Source organism: Thunnus thynnus, chromosome 8 (genome assembly GCF_963924715.1).
Source record: "Thunnus thynnus chromosome 8, fThuThy2.1, whole genome shotgun sequence".
Lineage (NCBI taxonomy): Eukaryota > Metazoa > Chordata > Actinopteri > Scombriformes > Scombridae > Thunnus > Thunnus thynnus.
In genome coordinates, this window is record NC_089524.1 from 30704448 (window position 1) to 30726301 (window position 21854).

The 21854-nt window shown below is 38.7% G+C and overlaps 2 protein-coding genes across 4 annotated transcripts in view; one reads left to right on the plus strand and one right to left on the minus strand.

Annotated features, from left to right (window-relative positions):
- Positions 1–11778, plus strand: part of tbl1xr1a (TBL1X/Y related 1a) — a 51308-nt gene extending 39530 nt beyond the window's left edge. For both annotated transcript variants that reach the window (XM_067597943.1, XM_067597944.1), the window contains exons 4-16: positions 322–467; positions 556–781; positions 1016–1148; positions 2452–2593; positions 3284–3347; positions 3722–3819; positions 3952–4012; positions 4098–4219; positions 5521–5595; positions 6095–6222; positions 7177–7342; positions 8397–8498; positions 8593–11778. In XM_067597943.1, the coding sequence (XP_067454044.1) occupies positions 322–467; positions 556–781; positions 1016–1148; positions 2452–2593; positions 3284–3347; positions 3722–3819; positions 3952–4012; positions 4098–4219; positions 5521–5595; positions 6095–6222; positions 7177–7342; positions 8397–8498; positions 8593–8619 (1490 nt within the window). In that variant the 3' untranslated portion in view covers positions 8620–11778. The remainder of the gene's footprint in view (positions 1–321; positions 468–555; positions 782–1015; positions 1149–2451; positions 2594–3283; positions 3348–3721; positions 3820–3951; positions 4013–4097; positions 4220–5520; positions 5596–6094; positions 6223–7176; positions 7343–8396; positions 8499–8592) is intronic.
- A 1201-nt stretch (positions 11779–12979) lies between these two features.
- The window catches only part of si:ch211-51h4.2 (uncharacterized), an 87121-nt gene continuing 78246 nt past the window's right edge, over positions 12980–21854 (minus strand). For both annotated transcript variants that reach the window (XM_067597942.1, XM_067597941.1), the window contains 5 exons: positions 21208–21322; positions 20279–20381; positions 17592–17661; positions 17380–17483; positions 12980–15126 (listed from right to left, as the gene is read on the minus strand). In XM_067597942.1, coding sequence (XP_067454043.1) covers positions 14910–15126; positions 17380–17483; positions 17592–17661; positions 20279–20381; positions 21208–21322 — 609 coding nt within the window. In that variant the 3' untranslated portion in view covers positions 12980–14909. The remainder of the gene's footprint in view (positions 15127–17379; positions 17484–17591; positions 17662–20278; positions 20382–21207; positions 21323–21854) is intronic.

Sequence of the window (21854 nt, forward strand, 5' to 3'; positions counted from 1 at the left end):
TTATAGTTATCTGTATACTGTTGACAGCTGTAGCCAGATGCTTTTTACAACCTCAGAGAGAAACATGGTAGCCTGAGTGAGAAATGCTCAAGAATGTGCAGTGGTCTGTAAATGCAGAATGCCTGTTCTTACAACAATAAAGCCTGTGGTGGAGTCAGGATGTGTAAACATATCCTGACTGAATACAGACTGTTAAGACTGCAAGGAAGAACATTCAGAATGTATACCCTGTCCCATTTATATGTATTGAAATTATGACTTGATGCCTACAGTATGTCGTTACCTTTCAGTGTTCAAAACACACTCTGTCCTGCTCCTCAGGGTTCTCCCACTCAGCGTTTACGTTTGGTATAGAGAGTCACATCAGCCAGTCCAACATCAATGGTGCTCTGGTTCCCCCTGCTGCCCTCATCAGCATCATCCAGAAGGGCCTGCAGTACGTCGAGGCTGAAGTCAGCATCAATGAGGTGGGACACAAACAGGATCATGCAAACTTCTCCTCTCTTCTCTCCTCTCTCTTCTCAGTTTCCTCTAACTGTTCATCTCTCTCTGTAGGACGGCACGTTATTTGACGGGCGGCCCATTGAGTCTCTGTCCCTGATCGATGCGGTGATGCCAGACGTTGTTCAGACGAGGCAGCAGGCATACCGGGACAAAATGGCCCAGCAGCAAGCTGCCGCTTCAGCGCCAGCATCGGCCACTGGAGGCAACATCGCAGGCAACGCCAAGAACGGAGAGAATACTGCCAACGGGGAAGAGAACGGAGCCCATGCCTTAGCTAGTGAGTACCGTTTTTAAAAATAGAGAAAGGATGTGCGATGATGAAGCACTTCTCAAGTATGAAAGTTCATTCTTGACCTCAGAAATATTACGCATTTTTATAACTTCCATGATTGAACTATTTCTATTATTAATCATTCTTACTTTACTTATCACTCATGTACAATGGTAAAGAACTGAAGACCTGATGAAAGTTTGATTCCGGATTGCTTACTTGTACCCATCAACCTCTCAGACAACCATGCAGACCTGATGGAGGTGGACGGAGACGTGGAGATTCCTCAGAACAAGGCCATGGTCTTGAGGGGCCACGAGTCAGAGGTCTTCATCTGTGCCTGGAACCCAGTCAGCGACCTACTGGCATCAGGGTTAATCACCTTCCCTTTCCTACCATTCTCCTCTCACACCGGCCTCACACTGCGTGAATAAAACAAGTGAACAATACTGCCATGCTAGTTCCATCCTCGCATGCCTTGATTTCAAGTGAACAAAGTCAGACAGAAATAGTGGGCTACAACTTAAGATTATTTTTATAATTAATTGATCTACTGATTATTCTTTCAGAAACTAGTAAAAAAAAAAAAAAGCCTGTCCCATTTTTTCCAGAGCCCAAGATGATGTCTTCATATTGTCAAAGCTTTACCTGTGTACCTGTAATGCATATCAGTAGAACACAGTTCAATGCATGGAGCATCAGTTAGATTTTTTATACATAATGCTGTACACATTTACCACATATATCAATATTGTACAAGTATTTTTATTAACGTTGTGATAATGATTACCCAGCTGAAAGATGACAAATGATGAATAATCCTTCACTGCTCTGACTCTAAATTGAAACAACGAATTGTCGATTAGGTGAATGTTCTCATGTCCTGCCTGGGTCCAGACCTTTGAATCCGCCCACTCCACCAAGTCGACTGATTCTGGTTTGACATCATGACATTAAACAGCGGTTTCTTGGTTGAAAAAGCAATCGATGTAATGAACACCGTTGGGTGACTAACACCGCATGTTAGTGGTGATCAGATTGAAATGAGTCTCCCTCCCCTATGGAAATCAGTTAGAGGCAATGTCAGACTGAGGTTAGAAATGGAGTAGAGTCAATTTTATTTATATAGCATCAAATCACAGCACAAGTTATCTCAGGGTACTTTTCACATAGAGCAGGTCTAGACCGTACTCTTTAATTTACAGAGACCCAACATTCCCCCCATGAACAAGCGATTGGTGACAAACCAAGAAAAAACTCCCCTTTAATGGGAAGAAACCTCAAGCAGAACCAGGCTCTAGGTGGGCGCCATCTGCCTTGACTGGTTGGGTTGAGAGACAAAGAGGGAGGGGAAGAGAGAGACACAGTGAAGCACAACAACAACAATAATAGTAATAACTAATAATAATAATAATAATAATAGCAGGCGTGGGCATCAAGCAGGTCCATGGCAGCAGGCGGTCTGAAACCATGACCTGAGTGTAATGAGTTGACAATTCTGTCTGATATCTGTCTGATAGCAACCTATTGTCCCACCAGTGGATAAAATCCATTGCATTGGAACACTGGAACCAGTGATCTCTATGGAAACATGATTCATTTGATGTCTGTGTGTTCTCATAACAGCCAGATGGACCACTATGACAATCTGACGTGTGTGTATGTATCTGCTTCAGGTCCGGTGACTCGACGGCTCGGATCTGGAACCTGAGTGAGAACAGTACAAGCAGCTCCACACAGCTGGTCCTGAGACACTGCATACGAGAGGGAGGACAGGACGTTCCCAGCAACAAAGACGTCACCTCGCTAGACTGGAATGTAAGAACCCACACACACACACACACACACACACACACACACACACACACACACACACACACACACTCTCATTTAATGTATTCATTCAAAATACAGGATCAGGTGAAAGTTGTGGGAATAGTAGGAGCATGTCTGTCCAACAAAACTGCTGTTTCACATTGTATCACATCACTTCAGTCTAAAAGTATATTCATCTAGTGAGTGATACATTGATGTTTAACAGCAAATCAAACATTGGAATGGTATTTAATAAGCAAAAACAACACATGCTGTGTACTTGATGTACTGCATGTAGACAGTGCACCAGAAAGGCAAATTACACCAAATGCTTCATCACAGAACGACTCCCCAAGCGTTCTGAACATAACTGTTGATGATATCTAACAGTGGAAGAGTATCAGGCAGTGGAATTTTCCTTTAGTTCAGCCAATGGGCTGTGAACCTGAGCCAAGGGCAGAGGCAAAAATTTCCTGGAAAGCCTCCACGCTGATGGAAAACACAGGCCTCTCTCATAAGACCAGCTGCATCACAGCAAATATAACTATGTTCATTCAGCCTGCACTCTTAAAAAAGAGGACGTGGAACTGTAAACTTCTCTAAATTGGATTTGTCTCACTGGCACACACACTCTGAGACATGCTTACACTCCTTATACTCCTCTCTCTCTCTTTCTGTCTTTCTCTCTGACAGAGCGAGGGCACGCTGTTAGCAACAGGCTCATATGATGGCTTTGCTAGAATATGGACGAAGGATGGTAAGCTGACTTCAATTCATTCATTTCTAAGGAAACTGCATTATCAAAAATTGGGAGGGCCATTATTTTTCAAATTTATGAAAATGTAATGTAAAAGTGTATTTCCTTACAAATATATAAGTATTAAAAAATGAACATCAATGTTGCTGTGGAAACAATAATAATAGATTGTAGTGTAGTGTTTCCTGTATGCCACATGGCTAAGTTATATCCTTGAACAATGCTGCCACCTAGAGGCATGTTCATGTACTGTGGCTGGGTCAGTTTGTTTGGGTGCTGTGTAAGTTTACTCATTTTATGTTATTTAGACCCTTTATGGCTTTCTGTTGTTGTTACTCAGATTTTGTTCCTTTTCTGTGTGTTCTGTCCTGCAGGCAACCTGGCCAGTACACTTGGCCAACACAAAGGTCCAATCTTTGCCCTTAAGTGGAATAAAAAAGGCAATTTCATCCTTAGTGCAGGAGTAGACAAGGTATACCATCATGACCATAAATCAATCCAAATATTGACTAACTTGTAGCGTGATTTCTCATGAAACATTTGAGTAAATAGGCAAAGATCGTCTTTGTTAGCACTAACTGTACATGCACATGTGTCCTGCCAGACAACAATCATATGGGATGCCCACACAGGAGAAGCCAAACAGCAGTTTCCCTTCCATTCAGGTATACAAACATCTTCACCACTCTACTCTTCTCACACAGTCTCACAGTTTATCTGCTAACTGCTCCATCTGTCTGCCTCCCACAGCTCCAGCACTAGACGTGGACTGGCAAAGCAACAATACATTCGCCTCTTGTAGTACAGACATGTGTATCCACGTCTGTAAACTGGGACAAGACAGACCCATAAAAACATTCCAGGGACACACGGTAAGGGGTGTGTGTGTGTTTGTGTGTGTGTTTGGTTCCAACACATTGATAGGTGTGTGTATGACTTAAAGCACCCATAGCAGAATGAAAAGAGTTTAACCTTAACCTGGTCTGAATAAGATTTGGATGAGTGTGTTTATAAGTATAAATTTAGCATTATGGTTAATTCAAATGCCCTTAAGAAGAATTTATTGATCATTTTGCAATTTTTTTGCATTACCTTCAACCTAAATCTTTAATGGTATGTAGAACCTTGGAGAGATGAAGGCTATATATAACCATATATACTGTACATACATAACAAACTTCTGGCTTCTGGGATCTCTTAAGTGCATGCTTGATTAAATGGGATGATATATTGTATTGCACAACACTTGGCTATGAAAATAGTGGCTAACATTAAGCCATGTATTGCAATATTGGAAACTCAGATCAGGCAATAACCTTCCATCCCCATTGTGCTCTGCTATGTGAAAGGAAAGTTCATGGAAAGTCCATCTTTGGAGCTTTTTTATGCAGGGCTGTACAAAAACCTGCAGTGTATATGTGAGTTACAGAAGGTCAAGTACATAACAGTTACAAGGAAAGCGAAACAGGCTAATGCAAACTTTTGAAAATAATAAACTCAAGTTTGGTAATTGTTTATGCTAAAATTGATAGGATCTTGAGCTGATTAAAGAGAGGAGCTGAGAAGTATATGGAGATTTAATTATAATACCTAGACACTGTATACATACTGGCTAAGAAAAGCGATTTGGAATCCAAGTGTTTGTTGGATTGGGAGGTAACTCAGACAGTTCTTTTGTCTGGTTGAGTTAACAGACTGTGACTGATATTTAATAACTGGTGGGAGGCAAGAGATTTCCACAGTGAAACTATAAAGTAATATCTTGTGCTGAAATCAAATGAGAGAACTGTGGTGCTCAAAGAAGTGAGAATCAGTTATGTTCAACTCTTAGCTGAAGGCCCTCATAGGTGGTGGTGAATTGTTTTGGCTGGTTGCTTTGTTTCAAACTGTTTTAGAGAGGGGTTCAAGCAGATTAATGGTCATTTTAGAGGTGTTTGTAATATTTAGTCTACCCTTGTTGAAGTAAAGAGTTCTTTTCTTTGCTGTCAGGTAAAGATTTCTCCCAAGGTTTTAACTGCCCATGTTTGGACTTGAGATAAATGTAAATGCACATTCATTCATTCATTCATTCATTCATTCATTCATTCATTTTGTGTAGGCGAGGACATGAATGCAAGTTATTAATAATACTTTCACTAGTTGTGTACTTCATCTCTCTCTTCTTTCTCTCCAGAATGAAGTAAATGCAATCAAGTGGGATCCCACAGGGAACCTGCTAGCCTCCTGCTCAGACGACATGACGTTGAAGGTGAATAGGGCTAAACCTGCTGAAATATTGGAGATCTTGTGTTATTAATATCACCTGCTACCCTTGACATGAAAGCACTAAGCCATAATGACAGTAATGATTTATGATAACTGAGAACTGATTCTTTTCAGCCCTGAAAATGACCCTTAAACTTGAGAGATTTCAAACATAGACCTTAAAATGAACTATAATGCTAAACTAAAACAAATGCTCAACTTAATTTTTTTCTCTGCTCTTACGTGCTTCAATTAAAGATGTTATCCTCAAATTGTCACTTGAATGGTGTTAGGAAGGAGGCAGAAACTCACAAATATGAAGATTCTCAGTTGGTCAGATACCGATGATGACAAAGTGGTCAAATAACTGTATTTACTGGGAGTACTTGTGCAAGCTAATGTGCCTACAAGTGCTGTAACACTTGTGCACCTGTGATATAATGGTGAAATAAACTGAAGGACAAAGTTGCTGACTTTTTCTTTGGGGTTCTGTGTGTTTTCAGATCTGGAGTATGAAGCAGGACTCATGTGTCCATGACCTCCAAGCCCACAGTAAAGAAATCTACACCATCAAATGGAGTCCCACCGGCCCTGGAACCAATAATCCCAGCGCTAACCTCATGCTAGCCAGGTGTGTGTGTACTGTGTAAAGCTGGAACAAGTTACTCCAACACAGCAGCAGCAATGTAATGCTAGTTAGATAGCTAAAAAGGAAATGAGTACACTCCAGCTTTTTAGCTCGCAGCACAGCCTTCGCTTTACTCGGTTAGCCTACTGGCTTGTTAGCTAGCTAACAAATAATTGCAAATTGTGTCTTTTCAAGTGCTTAGCCTGTTTTGGGGTAGAGACTAGGCTTAAAAGAGAGAGAAAAAAGTTGTAGTCTGTATATGAATACATACATACATTCTTTCTTCCATAAGAAAAAATATCTGCTTTTTTACTGGTGTGCTTTAATGAAAGACTTTATAACAAAACTTTTAACTGTATTGAAAATGAACCAAACATAGTTTCCCTTAGGGCAGCCATTTTGTCACTTGAATAGTGTTAGTAGGGAGACAGGAAATTCCACATATATTTCCCAGGTCACAGTTGGTCAGTTTTAACTAATAACAGACAGTGGTTAAAATGTGTATTAACATGTTGCATAATGTGAGGTAAAAAGTTGTCAAAATGTTGCAGTCCATACATGTTGAGAATTTAAACATTCATAACTCCCTTATCAATTTTTCATGCACTGTAAGAGGGCTTTGAAATTGCAATTCCAAGTATATTTAGTCAGCATTTCAGAAAGTCTGTGTGGCAAACAGTTAAACATACACCTTACATTTGAAATCTAAATGTTAGGGTTGCTACATCCTATGTAGCCATAGCTGTAATATATATAAAACTTGATATTAGCTGTTACATGTGGATCAGTACTCAGCAATTTCTGATTTTCTTATTTTCTTTGTCCCAGTAAGCTGAATGTGGTTGTTAACCTTGTAAAATAAAGCTATATTTGAGTCATCCTTCTTGCACTGTTATATGTCCAGATTGAACAGCAGCACCTCTGTAACCTGTTTGTTCATGTCTCCTACTTCCACAGTGCATCGTTTGACTCAACAGTTCGTCTTTGGGACGTGGAGAGAGGCATCTGTATCCATACGCTGACCAAACACCAGGAGCCAGTCTACAGTGTGGCTTTCAGCCCTGACGGTCGGCATTTGGCCAGTGGGTCCTTTGACAAATGTGTGCACATCTGGAATACACAGGTAGGAAGACAATAGGACTGACAGTGTGTATAGGAGTGTATTTGTGCACACTTCACAACAGCATGTGCACCCTTTTAACCTGAATTCTTCTAGGTCAGTTTGCAGCTTACAGCTGCACTTCTGCTCTGATAAAACCACAGTGCTACCTGCCCATTAAGTGGCTTTGACACAAAGATAGTGACTAGCTGGCTGGTACAAATGGGAACCTCTAGCAACTAGCAAGAGTCAGATATTTTTCTCAGGAGTTAGTGAGACAAAACCAGAGCTTAAGTTTAGCTCTGGTGTCAGGTGGTCAGAAACACAACTCCAGATAAATACTGGCATTGCTCTGTCAGTTGAATGTATAAGTTGGTAAATGTTTGCTAATGAGTTTGCCTTAAAGTAACGATCTTGAAGATCCCTGTTTTGTTTTCTTTGGGGGTACCATATAGCATTAAGCGGTAATTGCAGGTGTGCTTGTGGACCTCACTGCCAGAGATCCAAACACTGTTGCTGTCAGGGATGTGCAGAGAGCCCAGTATTTGTATTTGTGTCTGTATTTGTTTAGGCAGCAAAATGATTTGTATTTGTATTCAAATAAAAGTGGAAATAGGCGTAACAATCCTGTCTTAGTTTTTATTACACTTCTAATTTTAGGATATTAAAGTGTTAAAATAAGCGTTCTTCAATAAACTAATTTGCAAAGTAGGATTCATGGATTCAGGGTTGACAGACCTTCAGCTATTTCTACATCCATAACACAAAGACAGACAGAGTGGAGCAGAGGAGAGACGGGGACAACCTCGCTACTAAGGTGTCAGTGTTGTTTACAGCTTATTCTGCTGCCCCCAGGTGGCCAAAGAAAATCAATGTGGCTTTAAGGCTCCTGCTGTGGTCTTTTGTATATTATGCACACCTTGGTTTGAGTTGTTGGTCAAAATGCAGCAAAAAGGGAGCAAAAAAATTCATCATGAAAGAAATTTACATAAAAATAATAGATTTCCTGGAAGTTGCCTGCATGCCCCTCAATTTACTCTCCGTTAATGCTTTCTTTCTCCGTCTCTTGTGTCTGCAGACAGGCGCCTTAGTCCACAGTTACAGAGGGACGGGTGGAATCTTCGAGGTTTGCTGGAATGCAGCAGGGGACAAAGTGGGAGCCAGTGCATCAGACGGATCTGTAAGTCAAGCACTTTAGCTCCATATATCTACGTTTAATTTGGAATAAATCAATGTGAAGAACTGAGACAGAACTTTTTCCTCCTCTTTCCCAGGTGTGTGTACTAGACCTTCGGAAATAGTGCTGCTGTTGGAAGCCATGGACCGACCATGAATGTGTACATAGCCAAATGACTGTCCCTGCCTGCCCTGCGTACTGCTCACGCTTACGACTATGGCCCCGCCCACTGACAGAGACAGGAAGCAGGAAACAGGAACAGGAAGCAAGCAAGCACCCGACACAGCAGGTCCAGACACAGGGATGAACAGATGGACGGATGGACGGACAGACGGACGGATAAACGGGCGGATGGACACGCCCCTCTCTATCTGTGCAGACTCTAACAGAGATGCAGAAGGGACGCAGTGAAAAAAAGAAAAAAACTGATAGACAAAAAAAAAGTTACAGATCCGTATATGTACCAAAATTTGGAAGCTATTTTGCTTTTTTTGATCTTTAAACCATGCTCATTGTCATCAAAATGAAAAACAATGAAAAAAGTGTTGATCTTTGTTACTAGTTGGATCTCATTGTGCAGACATATCAACTTCACCACCATAAAATAGGATGGCACTTAGTTTTTTTAAATTTCGGATCTCTTGTTTCAATGTTTTTATATTTTTTATCTTTGGGGGAGGGGGCAGGGCTCGGTCAGGTCAGAGTTTTATTAAGTGGAGAAGTACGTACCTACTTGGACATGCACACCAAACAGTTCTCAAAAACACTGTCCTTGTCATGATTTCAAACCAATGTGGCAAACCTAAAGGCTTTTTCTCCATGTATTTCAGTAATGGTTTCTGAAGTTAACCTTGAAATGCAGTAATTCAGGTGTTGTCTTTTTCCAGAGGACATATTCTGGATCACCCGTGTACATCCACCTGGGCACATGACACTGATGATGTACATCTAGATGCTTTAAAAACAGTTCCTTTGTGCACTATTTGATCTAGATGGATTTATCCACAGTTCTTCTCTCTGGACTCTTCAGCCATAGCGGTTATCTGTCTGACTGGCAAGAAGCTGACTGTTCCCTCCACTTCGCTGAATGTCCAATGCTGTTCTGTGTTTTAGATAAAGATGCAACAGCAAGTCAGGTCCCATCTCAAATCACACACTCAGCCAGTAGGTTCTCTAGCAGCTCTTTTTACCCACATACAGATGTACATAAATAACTCTGAATAGTGTCCTCCTTTACATTGCTGAGTAAGGCTTTGGTGAGTTCATCATTTGGCAGATTTCAAATATTTCTAATCTGATTCATTGACATCCTCAAAGGCCTCAAATCATTAAACATGCATGATGTGCCCTGAAGTGTGGCAGTAAAAAAATGTCAGCTGATCATCCCATTAAAATTGTTGTGCTATTTTTAGTTTCTGGAGATGTAATATTCTCAGAGGTAGATGCTCCGGATGCAGAAATACTGAGTTAAACCACAGAGGGCAAAGCCAAAGAAAAATCTCCCGAGTAACAGAGGAAGTAGCTTATATTAGACTCTAAAGCTTTGCTCTGTTAATGCATTCACACAATCATGGCAGAACTGGAAGAACTAAAGAACTTGCTGTTATTTCAACCTGGAGTGTTCAGGTGTTACTCAAATAGCCTAAATCAACTTTGTAGCTTGTGTTACACATTTGTGGTGGTTTGTTAACAAGTGAAACCAAATACACATAGTTTAATGGTTCTTTCTTGTTAGCTGAATAGACTATATTAGTGTTGATATTAGATTTAATATAGCAGCTATTTTACGACCATATCTCTGACTCTGAATTACAACTAGGAGACTGAACAGTTTATTCCACTCGGCTGTTCATAATTATGTACAGGAATGTGGCATGAAGATGTGTCTGAAATCACTCCCTCATCTGCTATTTCCTATATAATAGAGACTCAATTATTAACTCCATAGTGACAGTGAATTAAGATTTTGGATTGAATCATCATTTTGCGTCACTGACAGGTATAGTAATATGATTAATTTCAGTGTCTGTCAAATGAGATTGTTAGCAAAAAGTAGTGAATATGCTACTTTTGTGAAGGTGCTAAATAGAGCATAAATAATCATTTTGGACATTCAGAATTTGGATACCCAAATAAAGTGGCAGAAAGTAAGTATTAGTGCACTACATAGTAAACAGGGAGCATTTTAGGACACAGCCAGCTGTTCTAAGCTAATTGGCTTAGCTAGCTAATTTTCCCAACTTCAGAATAGCCATATATGTGTCACAATTACCGTGGTCATGAATGAATGAATGAATTTTAATTTTTTTTTTCTTTTTGACCAAAGTTCTGGCTTTGTCATTCAAATTTGCCAGCATGCTAACTTGCTTTAGAAAACCCTGATCTCTTGGCTCTGCCCTCTTTGAGGTTTAATTTAAACAATAACTTTAATGATGTTAAAGTAGCTCTGTCCCTATAAAATATTTTTATAATTGAAACTCTAGATTTTTAATTTGTCTTTTTTACTATTTTTAATAACATGGCCACCCAAATTTCTCTGGCGCGGAGTGGAGGGAGGGGCTGTTTGTCAAACAGGCGAACATTTGTTGAGACAGATATACATCAAAAAAACGTCTCATTCCAGTGTAAATGCAACAAATGAGAATTGAATTTTCACAAGTACACTTTTGGGAACCAAGCGCGAAAGCAGATCCAACATTAACGCAATATGGGAACATTTTAGTTTTTGTCTGTTTTGATTACTTTTCACAATGTGGGGGGAAAACTTAACTACATGTATGTTGTTTTGAAGGAAATAAACAAACCAGACACGCAAGACTTACAGTAGCTAAGGGTCAAATGTACAGTCTTTTACCCCCACAACATGACAGTCTTGGTGAATTAAAAACAGTAAAACAGACATTTGAATTCATCTACCCTTTCACCCTCATTCTTGGTTCTTCACCACCCAAGTTCTGCTCAAATTTTATTCTGACGTTCCCCACTGACAAGACATTTTATACTCTTTTAAAGAAAAAATTTAAAGTTACATTTTTGTAATTTCTTTGTAGATTTGAAAAATGTGAATTGATGATTTATTGGCAGTGTTAATTTACATGTTCTATAAATTGAAAGATTTTGTTTTCATACTTTGATGCTATTGCAGATAGTAAAGGTTGACCCTGTAATGTAAAGCTCACTGAGCTGAGCTGTCATTCTGAAGGCACCTTGACTGGGAGGGATTTCCCAGGAGAAAATTACCACTAAATTTGTCTATGTTTTAATAAAGACATGTTTTACTTTTTCTTTTGCTTGAATCTTTTTGGGAAACATTGTCCCAAAATGTGCAAGGGAGAAAATTATTTTCTCCTGAAACTCCTCTTGGCTTACACAGAAAGACAATTCAAAAAAAAAAGTGAATCTTAAAATTGAATAAAATTGTAATTTTTCAATCAAGCCAAGACTCTGGGGAATTTTTCTGCCCCCCTTTTTTCATTGCTAAAGTTGGGTGTCATACAGATGTTTTGAGGAGAAAGTTGCTCTGGAAGCAGATATAATCTCTGTGGTCTAGTATGGAATTATATTTGTGTCACAATTTTGAGTGCGCAATGGCACATTTTAAGCAAGAAACATGAACTATATTTTGTAGAAACATTTTCATCATGTAAAGAATAATTAAATTTGAGCAGATAAAAGTCTGTCCACGATAACTGCTCTCTTGGTTTTATTAATTTGGCCTCACAGATTCCCTGCTCTGTGAACCCTTAAACCCTTAGACACTTGTTTACAGTTTAATGTCTCCAAACCAATCGTTAGTAGGATCATTGATCATTAAGGAAGTAAGGAAGTGCTCTCTCCAAAAATAAATGATGTGCTCAAAATGTTGAATTGTGCACTCAAATTGAACAAATATAATTCCGTACTTGACCTGCAAGACGCAAAAACACAACATTTGCCTTCAAATCAGCCCGTTGAGTAGACTGACTTCTTCTGTATCCCCTGTAGTAAATTGGAAATTTTTACTAATGGACTAGCTGAGATTTCATGTGTTCCCACTGAGCTCCCTTTGTTTTCTCCTTCCTGTATTTAAAGCACTTCAGCCAACGGTAACAAAATCCAAAAAGATATCTCAATGACTGATGCGTTCATGTCATCCTTAAGTCTGTGCCACACAGTTCAGTGATCTTTTTTTCATTTTATTTTATTTGATTGGCCAAAGTTGCTGAGTCAGCCTTTATCTGTGCCGCCATAACAGAGCATCATGTCAGCCCAGCAGCATCTCTCCCATGGGGTCTCAAAGCCTTTGTTTTTGTTTTTTTTTGTTTGTTTTTTTCCGCATCACATCGATCTGTTATCATTTAAGTCAGATCAGTGAAACAAAAGTCCAGAATAAAATATATTTTGATAAGAGTTTTGAGTTTTTATTTGTGTATGTGTGTGTGTGTGTGTGTAGAAATACCGTGTGGAGAACACCATGGAGTAACTGATGTTAATGACAATCATAATTCCATGTTAACAGATATTTATTCATGTCAGAACACAAAGAAATCATCAACTTCAGGGGCTTTAATAAATCAATAAAACATTCAAAGAGCTTGAACCTCCCTCCCTCATGCTGGTGCTTTCTGTGGTGCACAGCAAACTACTATGTGAAACTAAATAAGCATGCTTCATTCTCATTGTATGTTCCCACAGCAGGGATCATTTCAAGTGGGAGGGATTTTTTTCCCCTTCACATGAAGGGAAGTTGAACCCATTTGGATTCTCATCTCCTAAATGAACCTTTAGGTCTCAGGTTGTACTGTAGAGTTAGTAGACCCTCTGTGTTGCAGAAATGAGCTCAATTATTGATTTTTATTTATAGGATTTGATGAGAACAAACAGTAATGAGACTGAAAGTGACCCAGTGGTTGGTAAATTCAAATAATTAAGAGGAATAGCATTAGAATTACATTAGAGTTCACTACTGTATTTATGGTTTAGTTTTTGATGACAACTGATGGTTAAAATAAGATGATGAGGGTGTGGGTCCTTTTAGGGACTGCTTGAAAATGTTCGTAAGCAGTAATTTTAAATTTCCTAATCTCATGAGAATATAGCTTTGGTGAAAATTATAATATACATTTCCATCTAAACAAATAACAGTTGATTAAAAAAAAGTTAGAGCTCTACAACACCAGGGGCCAGATGTATAAAACTCTGTGTAGGTTCAAGACTAAAATGCAGACAAATATCAATTTTTAAAAAAATATATGCCATGCATACACACATGCATTATGTTATATAAATCTCAAGTCACTGTGAAATTGTGCACGTTTGGAGAATTGTCATTCCCAGTTAGCCATACTGTAAACAGATGTAGACATGCCCTTGATCAATTGATTGCATATCAATACAATAGATCTGTGATTGAATACAACAGTGTGGTAGAAGAAAAATATCACCAATATTCCTGTTCAACTGGAACCAAATTCCAGAGTTGAACCAGGAATCTGGTGGGGCTAACTGTTGTTTATGCAGGTGTGCCCATGTTAGTATTAATTCATCACATCTGTAAAACACAGTGATGTCTGTGCATCTTTATCATCATGATAAAGCATAAAATGAAAACTGAAAACTTCAATACAGCAAGAATACTGCTCTAATGTCGATACAAATATTGACCAAATTTATTACACAATAGTAGTTCAACTTAAAGGAAAAGTAAGATTTATTGCAACTTCAGTTTTAATTTCAAGTCATCGATTCTATCAGTTTTAACACTCACCAAAGTAACTGTTGTCAGAAGGCGTTAACATTGTGGTCTAACGAGGCAACAAACATGAGCAATGATACGAGCACACAGGTATTCAACCCAAAGCATGTCCAATTTATCTGAGGAGGAAATGAAAGTGAACAGTAGAATGTGTCCATTGTGACCACCCATCATAGTTTACAGCCTGTGCAGAACTGTTGGCTTGTTAACAGCCTGTCTGATTGTGTTTGTTTCCCCGTTGGAGCAGTTTTAGTGTTGTTTCTTTCTGAGATCTCAGCAATTACTTTGATGAGTACGTCTACATAAAGGATGGAGTTAGAGATATTGTGCTTATGCATCATTTATACATCTGGTCACTAGTGTCTGGTGGGAGATCCTTTGGCACATGAGAGTGTTTCTGTTTTTTGGGGATTTAAAAAAAAAAGAGTATAGTTTGTATAGTAGGGATGGCCACTATGGTTGAACAAGGTAACAAAAAAGCGTTCCCTGCACAAGAATTTACATTACTGGCCACGCTGAAGTGTAGCACAGTAATGGCTGCCAAAAGCAAATCATGTGTACGTTTCAAGTTTTCAAATTGTATAATAAGCTTGAATACATGATAAAAAGCACTTGCTAAGCGTCTAATTTTTGGCAATATCAAGTCCTATCGGTCCATCTCTTAACTTGCTGCTTGCGGATCAGAGCAGGACGGAGAGATTGGCCGATGCTGAGCTCCCTGTCAGGCTGTAGCTGTGGTTGTATGGCCTCTGACTGTGACTGTAGAGAGGCAGGTAATGAGCCACGTCTGCCAGGGTCTGCAGGACATCATAGGTTACTGCAAACAGGAAGTACGTGGGGAGCAGCCAAGTGAGGCTGAAAACACAGTCACCTACTGGGAGAGGGACTGAAAGGTGTCTGGAAGACAAGGAGAAAGAGACAAGCTTTCAATGCTGTTAAACCTTGGTTGCTGTAGATCATTGCAAAGCAGATTCAGAGAGCATGAAACTAACCAAACAGATTCTTTTGTTAATTGATGTTGTCCAGTGATTCTTTTTTAACATCTTAAACCTCACCGAGGACCTCATTTGTAAAACAGTGCATAGAATCCAAATCAAAGGTTCACATGTACACAAAAGCTGAAAATGGCCAAAAAATAACCAGATTTATAAAACTGTGTGCACGTATGAATGCATGCATTTTCCCCTTTACAAATCACAATCAACTTGAAAATGTGCGCATGTGGGGACTTCCAGTGAAGCTATGCTTGGGATAGTTATTTACTCTGACTCAATCGGTCCTAAAAACAACCCCCTTCTTGAAAATTTTAACTTGCAAACTTTGAGGGGACAGAAATGAGTAGGGGGAAATCATAGAGAGGTCAGAAGAGTACCAATAAGCGGGTAATTAAACAATTATCGTCGAAAACAGATATAATGGAGCCCACCGAGGAAAATGGCGTTGTGCTAGCTAGCAGAAAAGAAGCCACTGAGCCTGGAGATGAGCTGCTCCATGAAATGTCGTCTATCTCTAAAGACCTCTGAGACTTTAAAAAAGATGTATACATGGCTATTTCTGAGCTTAAGGGGGATTTAAGGAAGGACTTGAGGGAAGAGCTGACAGCGCTAAAACACAAGCTTAACCGGGGCGACACTCCAAGCCCAAGAACAGGCTATCACTGAGGCGGAGGAGTGCATTTCAGATGTGGAAGCATGCAGCACTGTAACCAAAGAGGCCTGCTAAGTCTGCTGGAAGAACAACACAGGCTGCAGGAAAAAATGATCGATCTGGAAAGCAGATCTAGAAGAAACAACATTCGGATGTACCTGAGGACTACGAGGGCGACTTGATGATTAAGTTTGTGGAAAATGTGACTACAGAGTCTCCAAATTCAACGCGCTCATAGAGCTCTGACACAGAAGCCAGGACCCAATGCTACTCCAAGGTCCATCATTATAAACTTTCTGCAGTTTGATGTTAGAGAAACCATCCTGAAGTTGGCTTGGAAGAAGAAAGTTCACACAAGTAACATGCAGATTTTCTTAGACCATGATTATGCCTTTGACGTGATGGAGAAGTGCAGAGCCTACAGGGGAATTAAAAAAGTGCTCAAAGAGAAAGGCATTTGCTTCCAAACTCTGTTCATGAGGATTCAAATCCACTGGAGCACCGGTCCACAGACCGTTGAGGATGTACAGGAGGCTGCACAAGAGCTGAGGAGCATGGAGAACATATGGTAGATGTTTCCATGGCAGCCACCTCAACATTAAAAGAACGGAAACCACACAGAACAATACGCGAACTGACGGGAAATGAGGGAAGTAACCTTGAGTCATTCTTTCCACTTTTCTTCTGAAAGGTTACCCACTGACTGCAATATAAAGTCAGACAATTTACAAATACTGTAAACCACCAATTGAACAGATCTGCATTGTGGTTTATGTTGGACATATTTAGGGGATATGGAATAGACATGCAGGTCGGTCATTCCACCACTGGGAAGGGTCCCAACCATTTGGGAGGTTCATTTCTCTCCACTCTCAAACAGGGACTTCAGAGAGACGAGGGTTTGTTGTGGCATCGAAATTCATGTCACAATGAAAAATAATGAATTCAGTTGTAAAGAAAAAAGCTTAATAATTGTCCTTTTGACGTATGCTTTCCATTTCACATCTGACACAATAAATACATACATAAAAATGAAATTCTTATACTAAATTGTATTGTATTTCACCTTATTTCATTGTTTGATTTGTTTTTATTTAGGCATTTTTAATCTTCTATAAAATAGTACGCAAATTATGAGATGTGCTCATGTGCTATTATTGCTTTTCATAATATTTTGATTGGATTTAATCTAAAACTTAATATGCTCGATGTGTTATGTTGTATTATGTTGTATTATGACAGAGCTGTCATAACAAAACAAATGAGCACATTGATTAAAGCTGTAGCTTCTGTGTGGGTCAAAATGAGGTTACTATGACAAGGTTATTCAGGAAGTATGAAAGCTGCAGCAGTAGTAGCAGAACTAGTAATTACAGCAATAGATTATATGTTTTTTGCAAAACAAAACAAAATGAAGCTTAATGAATATCTACTCACTGACTTCAAACATACTCATATCTCTCAACCCCTAAACATGACAGATGAATTTGGAAAAGTACTCACTGGAATCGATCTTCTCTGGATTCTCTCAGCATGATGAAGACAAACAGTCCCACCTCAGTGTTGAGGGAGAATGACACAACTTTGTCCAACATGACAACAAAACCCTGAAGGATAGAGAAAACAGTGAGTAGCAGAATTGCAGACCAACAGTTCATTATCATCAATCTTCATTTTCCTAGTCACTACCATTAATGTGTGTGTGAGTCATTTACCCTGGGATCACACACTGACACGATAAAGATGACACTAAATCCAAGCAGTGACATGAATCCTTTCGCCACGCTGGAAGAGAGAAAAATAGATGAGGAGCATAAAATCAATTTAATTAGTCAAAGTAAACATCTGAGAACTGTTTCAGCTGAATTATATGTCATGCATGGACGCTCTTCTTCTACACTGCAGATTAAATAATAAACTAGTAAGGCGACAAAGCGAGTAGTAGGCAGAGACAAAGCGAGTAGCTGGCAATAAACAGACTGTGAAATTAGTTTGACTGACTTTTGTGGAAACACAGTGCTGCTTGAAAGTTTGTGAACCCTTTAGAATTTGCACTCTTTCTGCATAAATATGACCTAAAACGTGATCGGATTTCCATTCAAGTCCTAAAACTAGATTAAGAGACATCAGTTAAACAAATGAGACAAAAACCTTTCACTACGTTTGTTTATTTATTGAAGAAAATGATCTAATGTTACATATTTGTGCGTGGCAAAAGTACCTCTAGGATTATCAATTCATTTGAAGGGGAAATTAGAGTTGGGTGTTTTAATCAATTGGATGACAATCAAATGTGAGTCTAGGAGGCCCTGCCTTATTTAAAGAAGAGAAATCTGGGTCTTCACTATCAAAGTCTGAGCTTCAAAACACAGGTTTGTGGAAGTGTGTCATGGTTCGAACAAAGGAGATTTCTGAGGACCTTAGAGGAAGAGTTGTTGATGCTCACCAGGCTGGAAAATGTTACAAAACCATTTCTAAAGAGTTTGGACTCCACCAGTCGACTGTCAGGCAGATCATGTCCAAATTGAAGACATCCAACACCATTGTTCTTACACCAGGAGTGGTTGAACAACAAAGATCACACCAAGAGCAGGCATGTAATACTTTGGGAGGCCACAAGGGACCCTACGGTAACGTCTAGGAAACTAAAGGCCTCTCTTGCAGTTGCTACAGTAAATGTTTATGAGTCGCTAAAGACCAAGTGGATAAGCCAGAAGGTGATTGAAACAATGTCCTGTGGATGGATGAGACCAAAATCGAACTTTTCAGCTTGAATGAGAAGCATTATGTTTGGTTATGAGCAAACACTGCATTCCAGCCTAAGAACCTGAACCCGTCTGTGAAACATGGTCGTGATAGTATCATGGTTTGGGCTGCTTTGCTGCCTCTGGACCAGGACAGCTTGCAATCATTGAAGGAGCTGTGAGTTCTGAGTTGTACCAGCAAATTCTACAGGAAAATGTCAAGGTATCTGTCAGTGAACTGAAGCTCAACAGAAAGTGGGTCATGACAACGGCCCTAAACACACAAGTCGTTCTACCAAAGAGTGGTTAGAGCAGAAGAAAAATAATGTTTTGGAATGGCCAAGTCAAAGTCCTGACCTTAATCCAATAGAAATGCTGTGGAAGGACCTGAAGCAGGCAGTTCATGCAAAGAAGCCCACCAACATCCCTGAGTTGAGACTGTTCTGTAAGGAGGACTGGGCTGAAATTCCTCCAAGCTGATGTGCAGGGCTGATAAACAGTTACTGCTACAAAACTGAGTCACACCAGTTACTGAAAGCAAGGGTTCTCATACTTTTGCCTCACACAAATAAGTAAGATTGGATAATTTTCCTCAATAAATAAATGAATAAGTTTATTTTTTTGTCTCATTTGTTTAATTGGGTTCACTTTATCTAGTTTTAGGACAATCTGATCACGTTTTAGGTCACATTTATGCAGAAATACAGAAAATTCTAAACGGTTCACAAACTTTCAAGCAGCACTGTATATTACATTAAAGTATATTAAATAGAATAAACTAAAGGATAGGTGTAATTAAATTCAATAAAATTAAATAAAATACAATTAAAGTAGACTGAATTCAGTAAAATTAAATAAACTACAAGAAAAAATCTATAAAATTTAATACATTTGATTATTACAATTAATTTACTCAAATACAATTATGAGATTTAAGATGACATAAAATAAATGTTAAATTAGATAAAATAAAATAAATTGAATTAAATAAAATTAAGTTTGAGTAAATTTAATACATTACATTACATACAATAGATTAAATGCAATCAATCTGATTGGATTAAATTAAATTAAATAACTTTAAATTAAATCAAATTATTACATTAATTTAAATTCCTCAACTATATTAGTTTTGATAAATAACATAATAATAACTAAATAAAATAATTACATTCAAATTCAATTAAATATATTTAGTTGAATTTATTATATAACATTAAATAATTATATTAAATATAAGTTAAATAACCAAAAAAAATACAATTAATTATTAAATGAAATTATTAAAACAAATGAAATTATATTAAATTAACTGAAAAAAATATATTTAAATAAAATACATTTGATTAAATTAAATTAAATAATTAAATACAATAAGTAAAAGAAATTAAATTAAATTATATCAATTACTTCAGACTGGCTACTTTCTGTATCAACACCCAACATTGGTCACTTCTACCTGGCACAACAACCTAGCACCCACCCACATGCTCAAAGCCATCAGATCTCAAAAAAGTGTGCCCCCTTACATGTCCTCTTTCAGATCTTTTACATTGCCATTTTCCATTAAACACTGTGTCTTTTGGTTGGTGGTGCTGGTGAAACACCAAACCTAACCCTTGGCTTTCACTCCCCTCTCACTCATTGTGACTACTCACCTTCTAGCTGAGCAGATGTGCTGTTTGTTTGGCAGGTTTCGCTCCCAGGCTTTAGACAGCCACTCCAGTCTGCTGCTCCACAACGAGCTCACCAGACCATCAACTGACAAAACAACACATCCTCATAAAACAATGACAGAATAAAACTAAGGCGGGAAAAAACGACCCATAGTTACATTTATGCCTACTAGAGGATGTAGTAATGCACTCCAGTTTTCCAAAACTGTTACAAATCACTGTTAAAATATAATGATGTTAAAATGTGACAACACTGTGATTAAGGTCTGGTTGGTGACTGGTTTGGCTAGAGTTAGGGAAAGATCATTGTTTGGGTTAAAATAATCACTTGGAACGTGGTTTATACTTCCTTAAAGTTAGCATCCTTCATCGTCATGGCAACAGTAAACACCACAACGTTCCCTTTTTTATCAAAAATGTCCCAACTTGCGGTTGGAAACGGGAAGAGAACAATGGTCTACTGCAGCAAAGTCCACTATCTATCTAACCATCTACCAAAAAAATCATCTCATCAAGTCATCTTATATTGAAGTCATTTGAACTGCGTCACCTCCCTGGCTCATAATTACTACGGCCGCTAGATGGCCTAAACCTAACTATAAGTCGTTTTTGCTGGCCTGAATTTTAGACCTACACTGTTGTTTTTCTTGCGACAATGAGATGGACAGAAACACAACAGTCAGTCATTACACTTGTAAGACTTAATACCTGAATGAACTGTTGTACTTTTAGTCTGTCTGAAGTACTCATAACACTATGCACTGCTAATCTGACTACTACTACACAGCCTTCTTCTGTTATTAGCATTACTACTTCTACTTTTTACTACAGTAAAAATAACACAAAATACTTTATCTTAAAATCTAACTGTCTCTGTGGCAGTTTTCAGTAAGACAGAGTGACATACTTACTGGTGTGCTTCATGGCAGATCCCATCACCAGGAAAGAGACAGTGACGCTGATGGCAATAAACACCTGGATCAGCTCAGCCACCCAGGAGTACGCCCTGTAACGTTCATTAATAATCTACATGGATTGGTGGGGAGGGTGATGGATGTAGGCGGATGTTGACAATGAGAGAAGCATATAAGGAAGGAAGGAAGGAAGGAAGGAAGGGGTTTGTACTTTAGAAAATCTTACAGCTATTTAAGATTTGAGGTTACCGCACGGTTAAAGTGCTAGCAGCGTGGCTCTATGGCCAGTGTTGGTCTGTTGGTTGGTCAGTTCATCACTTTGGCCCAGACTGGAATGTTTGATTCCCGGAGAATGAATCCTCTGACTTTTCCTCTAGCACCATCAACAGGTAAAGTTTAAACTAATTCTGTGACATCTCTCTCTGCTCAATCTGTCTGTCTATCTATCTATCTATCTATCTATCTATCTATCTATCTATCTATCTATCTATCTATCTATCTATCTATCTATCTATCTATCTGTCTGTCTATCTATTTATTACAGGATGCTGAAATGACTTTTGTTCCACTGATATGTGGTATATATGCCACTTTATGTAATTTTAGCAGTGGGGACCTGTTTAATTCATTTTTCATCACTCTCT